General features: G+C 44.6%; 1 protein-coding gene across 1 annotated transcript in view; it reads left to right on the top strand.

Annotated features, from left to right (window-relative positions):
- The first annotated feature begins 6,182 nt into the window (after nt 1–6,182).
- The window catches only part of LOC123188725 (uncharacterized), an 8,222-nt gene continuing 6,274 nt past the window's right edge, over nt 6,183–8,130 (top strand). The window contains exons 1-2 of the mRNA XM_044600960.1: nt 6,183–6,561; nt 6,636–6,814. Coding sequence (XP_044456895.1) covers nt 6,259–6,561; nt 6,636–6,814 — 482 coding nt within the window. The 5' untranslated portion in view covers nt 6,183–6,258. The remainder of the gene's footprint in view (nt 6,562–6,635; nt 6,815–8,130) is intronic.

Raw genomic sequence — 8,130 nt, forward strand, 5'->3', positions numbered from 1 at the left:
ACATGCAATCAATATAAGTGATATGATATGGCCATCATCATCTTGTGCCTGTGATCTCCATCTCCGAAGCACCGTCATGATCACCATCGTCACCGGCGCGACACCTTGATCTCCATCGTAGCAGCGTTGTCGTCTCGCCAATCTTATGCTTCCACGGCTACCGTTTAGTGATAAAGTAAAGCATTACATCGCGATTGCATTGCATACAATAAAGCGACAACCATATGGCTCCTGCCAGTTGCCGATAACTCGGTTACAAAACATGATCATCTCATACAATAAAATTTAGCATCATGCCTTGACCATATCACATCACAACATGCCCTGCAAAAACAAGTTAGACGTCCTCTACTTTGTTGTTGCAAGTTTTACGTGGCTGCTACGGGCTTTAAGCAAGAACCAATCTCACCTACGCATCAAAACCACAACGATAGTTTGTCAAATAGACTCCGTTTTAACCTTCGCAAGGACCGGGTGTAACCACACTCGGTTCAACTAAAGTTGGAGAGACAGTCGCCCGCAAGCCATCTATGTGCAAAGCACCTCGAGGGAACCGGTCTCGCGTAAACGTACGCGTAAGGTTGGTCCGGGTCGTCTCGTCCAACAATACCGCCGAACCAAAGTATGACATGATGGTAGGCAGTATGACTTGTATTGTCCACAACTCACTTGTGTTCTACTCGTGCAAATAACATCAAACCATAAAACCTAGGCTCTGATACCACTGTTGGGGAACGTAGTAATTTCAAAATTTTCCTACGCACACGCAAGATCATGGTGATGCATAGCAACGAGGGGAGAGTATGATCTACATACCCTTGTAGATCGCAACGGAAGCATTGACACAACGTAGAGGAAGTAGTCGTACGTCTTCTTCCCGATCCAACCGATCCAAGCACCGTTACTCCGGCACCTCCGAGTTCTTAGCACACGTACAGCTCGATGACGATCCCCGGGCTCCGATCCAGCAAAGCTTCGGGGAGGAGTTCTGTCAGCACGACGGCGTGGTGATGATCTTCATGTATTACTGACGTAGGGCTTCGCCTAAGCACTACAACGATATGATCGAGGTGGAATATGGTGGCAGGGGGCACCGCACACGGCTAAGGAACGATCTCAATGATCAACTTGTGTGTCTAGAGGTGCCCCCTGCCTCCGTATATAAAGGAGCCAAGGGGGAGAGGTGCGCCGGCCAGGAGGAGGGCGCAGGAGGAGTCCTACTCCTACCGGGAGTAGGACCCCCCCCCCCAATCCTATTCCAACTAGGATTCCCAAGGGGGAAAGAGGGAGAGGGGTGGCCGGCCACCTCTCCTAGTCCTAATAGGACTAGGGGAGGGGGGAGGCGCGCAGCCCTTATGGGCAGCCCTTTCACCTTTCCACTAAGGCCCAATAAGGCCCATATGACTCCCGAGGGGTTCCGGTAACCTCCCGGTAATCCGGTAAAATCCTGATTTCACCCGGAACACTTCCGATGTCCAAACATAGGCTTCCAATATATCAATCTTTATGTCTCGACCATTTCGAGACTCCTCGTCATGTCCGTGATCACATCCGGGACTCCGAACGACCTTCGGTACATCAAAATGCATAAACTCATAATAACTGTCATCGTAACGTTAACCGTGCGGACCCTACGGTTCGAGAACAATGTAGACATGACCGAGACACGTCTCCGGTCAATAACCAATAGCGGGACCTGGATGCCCATATTGGCTCCTACATATTCTACGAAGATCTTTATCGGTCAGACCGCATAACAACATACGTTGTTCCCTTTGTCATTGGTATGTTACTTGCCCGAGATTCGATCGTCGGTATCCAATACCTAGTTCAATCTCGTTACCGGCAAGTCTCTTTACTCGTTCCGTAATACATCATCTCACAACTACCATATTAGTTGTAATGCTTGCAAGGCTTATGTGATGTGCATTACCGAGAGGGCCCAGAGATACCTCTCCGACAATCGGAGTGATAAAACCTAATCTCGAAATACGCCAACCCAACATGTACCATTGGAGACACCTGTAGTACTCCTTTATAATCACCCAGTTACGTTGTGACGTTTGGTAGTACCCAAAGTGTTCCTCCGGTAAACGAGAGTTGCATAATCTCATAGTTATAGGAACATGTATAAGTCATGAAGCAAGCAATAGCAACATACTAAACGATCGGGTGCTAAGCTAATGGAATGGGTCATGTCAATCAGATCATTCAACTAATGATGTGACCTCGTTAATCAAATAACAACTCATTGTTCATGGTTAGGAAACATAACCATCTTTGATTAACGAGCTAGTCAAGTAGAGGCATACTAGTGACACTTTGTTTGTCTATTTATTCACACATGTATTATGTTTCCGGTTAATACAATTCTAGCATGAATAATAAACATTTATCATGATTATAAGGAAATAAATAATAACTTTATTATTGCCTCTAGGGCATATTTCCTTCAGCTGCCAACCCAAATCTAAAAGAAGGCGGACGCCGCACAGGCGGCCGACCCAAACGGACAAAAAACGAACAAAAACACCATTCGTTTGGGTCGGCCCGTTGGAGTTGCTTTTATGGGTCAGCATAACATAGGGAGCAACTAGTTAAGGAGCGCTACTTCAGGAGTCTCGCAACGATCAGCGTCACCTGGTGCGCTCTCAGTCATTCGTCACGTGTCGTGCTCTGGACGCTCCCTTCGAATTTTATCTTTTTTTTACCGCACGCGTTTTCGGCTTTTTAAACGGGGTTTTTCCGAGGGTTTTCGACGTTTTGGTTTTCCCTTGGTCTTCCTTACCTTTTCAATCAAAGAAAATATTGAAAAAAAATTGTTCCCTTGGTCTTCCTTACCGTTTTGGTTTTCGACGTTTTGGTTTTCCCTTGGTCGCGTTTTCTTTTCGTGAGAGGCACGGTTGTGCTTTCGCGAGAGTCACGGCCGTGCCTCTTGAAAAGGGAAAAACAAAACACGTTTTCTGTTTTTTTTCTTTCGCGAGAGTTATGGTTTTGTTTCCGCGAGAGGCGCGAATGTGCTTTCGCGAGAGTCACGGCCGTGCCTCTCAGAAAAGAAAAAAACGTGTTTTCTGTTTTTTCTTTTTCGCGAGAGTCACAGTTTTGCTTCTGCGAGAGGCACGGTTGTGCTTTCACGAGAGTCACCGCCGCGCCTCTCGGAAAAAACATGTTTTTTTGTTTTTTTCTTCCACGAGAGTCACGATTTTGCTTCCACGAGAGGCATGGGCGTGCCTCTTTCGGAAAGGGAAAAAACCGTGCTTCTGGTTCGGTTTTTTCACCGGTTTTTCATGAAAAAAATGTTCATCAAAATCTATCAACATGGGATCTAGTTTTAAAGATCTCGACACGAGAAATCCAATGATGAAAACGGTTCGAGATTTGAATGCATGATTTAAAAAATAAAACATTTTGAATAAATGAATCTACGAAAAAACGAAAAACTCACAGGCTGCGACAAGTGGCGCGCTGGATGTGCGCCACTTGTCACGACCAGGAAAAGTGAAGTGTTCTTTGCAACGAGTACTCCTTAATTAGACTAGTCACAATGGGAGTAACTTAACTAGTAACATCACACATTTCAATACAAAATTGTTTATGTGACAGCTAATTAATAAGAAGAGGGGGGGTTTGTGATAACTTAGAGGGTGCTTGGATACGTTTTAGTCTCATGACTAAAAGTAGTGAGACTAAAACTTACTAGCCTCACCCATGCTTGAATCCAAATACTAAAGAGACAAAAATCAAGTTAATGAGCATTTATTATCCTCCAAACCCTCCAATCCAGAACTCGGCTGTGTTAATGGAGAGGAGTTAAATGAGAAGAGAGAGAACTAATTCACATTTTAGTAGGGATACCCTTGACTAAAAAGTTTTAGTCTCAAGACTAGTTTTAGCCTCTCTTTAGTCAGGGGTGCTTGGAACTTTGGCCTCTTGAAAAGAATATTTGTAGTTAGACTAAAATAAGTCCCTTGGATCCAAGCACCCTCTTAGCTAGTTACTGTAACATCACACATTTCAAGACATAATGAGTCTATAGCCTAATAAATGAACTCTTTCATGATAACACTCATATGTTACTATCCACTATTGAGATAGTAACATAGACTAGTAACATCGGCAAATTACTACTTTATGTTATTTTACACTGTAAGCAGTAAGGCCTCTTTTGGTTCATAGGATAGGATTATCATAGGAATAGGAATTTTGTAGGAAATGAGATGTCATATATTTTATATCGTATGAGTAGGAATAGGAAATGAGATGTCATTTGATTGACACCAAGGAATTTTTTCATTGAGTCTAGGCACATTTTTATTTTCCTATAAAATGTGGAGGATAGGAACCAATCTTAAGTAGAAACTAGCAAAAGGGCCCGTGCGTTGCAACGGGAGAAAAAAATTCATAATTTCAAATGGTCATGATCACATTTCGTTGCATCACCGAGATACAACATCTCTCTCAATTTCTCGAAATCATGAACATTTTGAAATTATGAACAATTTGTTAAACTCATGCACATATTTGAAATCGCAAACAACATACTATTACAAATTTCTGAACATTTTCTACAATCAAGAACATTTTTTCAATTTATGAATATTTTTTGCTATTTACAAACATTTTTTAAAAATTGTGAACATTTTTAAGCAATTTTCCTGAACTGGCAAACATTCTATAATCGATGAAAATATTTAGAAATTGGGTGGAATAGTTATTGAATTTGACGAACTTTTTTTGATTTAGCGAACATTTTTGAAAATGCCCGTGCCTTGCAATGGAAAAAAACTATCAAGTTATACATGTGTGGTAGATATACAAATCATGTCATGATGCGATAAGACACTTTTAAAATGTAATTTCAAAAACGAACAATATGATGCTCATCAAGACTTGATTTTTTAAGGCGTCACAACAAAATATTTTGTGGCTGAGCAAACTGCATTGACGGACCCTGCCTGAGCTATACTGATAAATAAAGTGTCTCGTCTGGACTTAGCGTAGCGGTGTTTACCATAACCACTATTGTGATATGAAAATAAGCATAACTGTGTATGGAAGCAAAATAGACATTTAGTCATTTTAATATAGCTTACAAAAACAAACCCTTAGAAAGTTATGTCAATTTTGTTGGGTTCAGCGTTGTACAAAACACGGAAACCATTTTTTACCCAACGCAAAAGACTAAATAAAATCATAAAACGAGCTATATAGATCTCCTAATAAAACCTTTATGGAACCTACAATTAGTTTTGTTCATTATTTACGGATGTGTTTTAATTTTTGTGAACATTTTCTAAAAGCTGATGGACATGATTTTTAAATTCCTGAATATGCTTTGAATATTGGCTCATTTAAAAAAATCATGAACATTTTTTATTTCATGAAATCATTAGAAATCGTGATTTGTTTATAATTTGTGAGCAATTTTTTAAGTCATGAACATTTTTTGATTTTTAGAATATTTTTTAAATTCACAAACAGTTTACCATTTTCCTACTTTTTTTCAGAACTCGCAATTGTTTGATATTTTGGAAATCCGAAATTAATTTTGAGATAAAAAACCAAAATAGAAATAAAAGAGTAAAAAGAAATAAAAAATAGGGGGCGCCATCAATCCGAAATTTATTTTTAGGGAAAAAACAAAATAGAAATAAAAAAAGATATAGAAAACAGGGGGCGCCACGACCCGCACATGGGCTGGCCCATTACTGCGCTTGGTAAAAAAGAAAGAGAAAAAGCGTGAGAACCAGGGATCAAACCCTGGTCTCCTGTGTGGAGCATCGTTACCTCAGCCATCGCACTGCTCATGCATTGGTGCTATTATATCGTATCCACCTTTAATAACAGAACCCTGGAGCGATATTAGAAATTAAAAACGAATCGTTTTTGCCACTTACGGGTGGCATTGGTGGGTAATTATTGCCAACTTCGAGGGTTGTTTTTATGACGTACCACCAGAAGCGATGCGTGGTTTATTAGTAGGTAAAGATAAAGATAAAGATAAAGATAAAGAGGTAAAGATAGGAATCTATTCCTATGAACCAAATGACTCTAAATGAAAAAATTCTATAAGAATCCAATTCCTATAAAATTCCTCCAAACTAAAGGAGGCCTAGTGATTTCGGCATAACTTCCAAACAAACAAAGCCCAATCAATTGAAACCGAACCCGACCGAGGACGAACCTGAAGTCTGATGGTCTGACCCAAACCGAGACATCGCCACGACGCGAACGCAGACTCAACCAACTCGTGCGAGGATGGCGCACGCTCTCGCCCGGGCGCTCCGCTCGCTGCTCGCCAGATGCTCGACCAAATGTCCCTGCGCCGCCGTCGCTGCCGCTTCCTCGTCCTGCCTCCGCAGCGCCGTTCCGCGCGCTTCCTACGCCGCCTGCCCCAAGAGCATCCTTCCTTCTTCATGCGGGGGGGCCGTACCTGCGGCGCAGACGCGCTTCCTGGCGAGTACAGCGGGCCCTGGCCCAGGCGACGAGGGCTCGGGGGAGGAGGAGGAGGATTGTATGGCGGAGTGGGAAGAGGATGAAGACGAAGGGGCCGATGCTGAGGTATTTCGGCTCCGCCTGGAGCACGCTCGCCCAAATGCTGTCCTGCCTGCTCTTGACTCCTTGCTACGTTTCAGATCGGTGATGGCGGCGACGGCGGCGGCGTCGCCCTGCGGGACGTCAAGTGGGGCGCGCGTGCTCTTGCGGCGGCCGAGGAGGTTCTTGGCGAGCACTTTGGCGATGACATTACCATGTTCGCCTTCAAGGTGTCGCCCAAGGGATACGTCTACGTGCGGCTGGACAAGCTCACCAACAGGTTCGTGAGCTTACAACTGTCTGTCTAGTTGGATGCAGGCATCGCTTGCTGGCTTTCATTTTCTCACTGTAATGGTGCACTTGCACATGAACAAATTAGATTGTCGGTGTAAAATCACATCAGTGAACGAATTGTCTGCTGAACTGGTCATCCAATGCAGTTGCCTCAAGGCTGAATTAATGTGAAATCCAGTCACATCTCACAGCTAGCTCTGTAGAGTTCAGCCACAAGTCATGTTCGGCTTCTCTTTGGTCGAAATGCGGGTTATAAGTCATGTTCGGCTTCTCTTTGGTCGAAATGCGGGTTATTTTACTTTCCCGATATTGATATGATTGAGTGTGGCTTTTCTAAGCAAAGAGCTGTACCTACAAACACTCGTGGTTTTGATATTCATACTTTACTGAAAACCTGAAAACATTTTCTCCATATTGAATTACTTAGGATATGGGTACCCTTGTAGTGAAAATCCGTGGTTGTATGCTGTGCTATCAATGAGAAACAAAAGATAATGGTACAGGCAAGCATATGTCGTATTTGGTGTCCTTTGGCAGAAATTTAAAAGCGATGACGTTCTGGCAATTGTGCGTTTCACATAATCTGCAGTAACCCCTTTAATTTTGTGCATTGTCATTCCACCATGACGTATGTTATGACCGGCCAGGTCTATGGCCGTCGGGGGCCCACTGGGCAGGCTTAAGGCCCAAGTTATCTTAGTTTATTTTCAGATTATGGTTATATATACAAGTTGTAAGACTATTTTGAGAATCAAGCAATAAGACTATTCTATTGCCCGGCTCCCAGAGGAGCCGGAACCCTAAACCCTAGCCGTCTCTCTCCTGCGCCGCCGCCGCTCAGCCGCAATGACGGCGCCTCGCTGCCGGCCGCCGCGCTCCAGCCCTCGCCCTGCTCCCTCCTTTCCCTATAATCTCCGCCCTAGAACCCTAGCTCCTAACACCTTGGTATCAACCAGCTCTGGTTCGACCATGTCATCCTCACCACCATCGCCGTCGCTGCCCATGATCACCACCGCCGCCGCATCCACAACCACCACCACCGCCGCGTCAGCGCCCCTCGCCACGGGGCCGCTGGTCCTCCCGTCCGCGCCGCTGGACCTCGTCCCCGGCGCGTCACCCGGCCATCCGCCGGCCCCCATCACCGCTACGCCGCCATCAACCCTACCGGCCAACTACACCCCGGAGGTCATGGCGGGGGTCCTCAACGACTTGGTCGTTGCGGTCCAGGGCATCCGGCTCTTCCTGGCCAGCCCGTACGGACCGCCACAGCCGCCCCCGCCGCCTGCGCCCTCCGGGCCGCCG

The sequence above is a fragment of the Triticum aestivum genome, chromosome 2A, assembly GCF_018294505.1.
Source record: "Triticum aestivum cultivar Chinese Spring chromosome 2A, IWGSC CS RefSeq v2.1, whole genome shotgun sequence".
NCBI lineage: Eukaryota > Viridiplantae > Streptophyta > Magnoliopsida > Poales > Poaceae > Triticum > Triticum aestivum.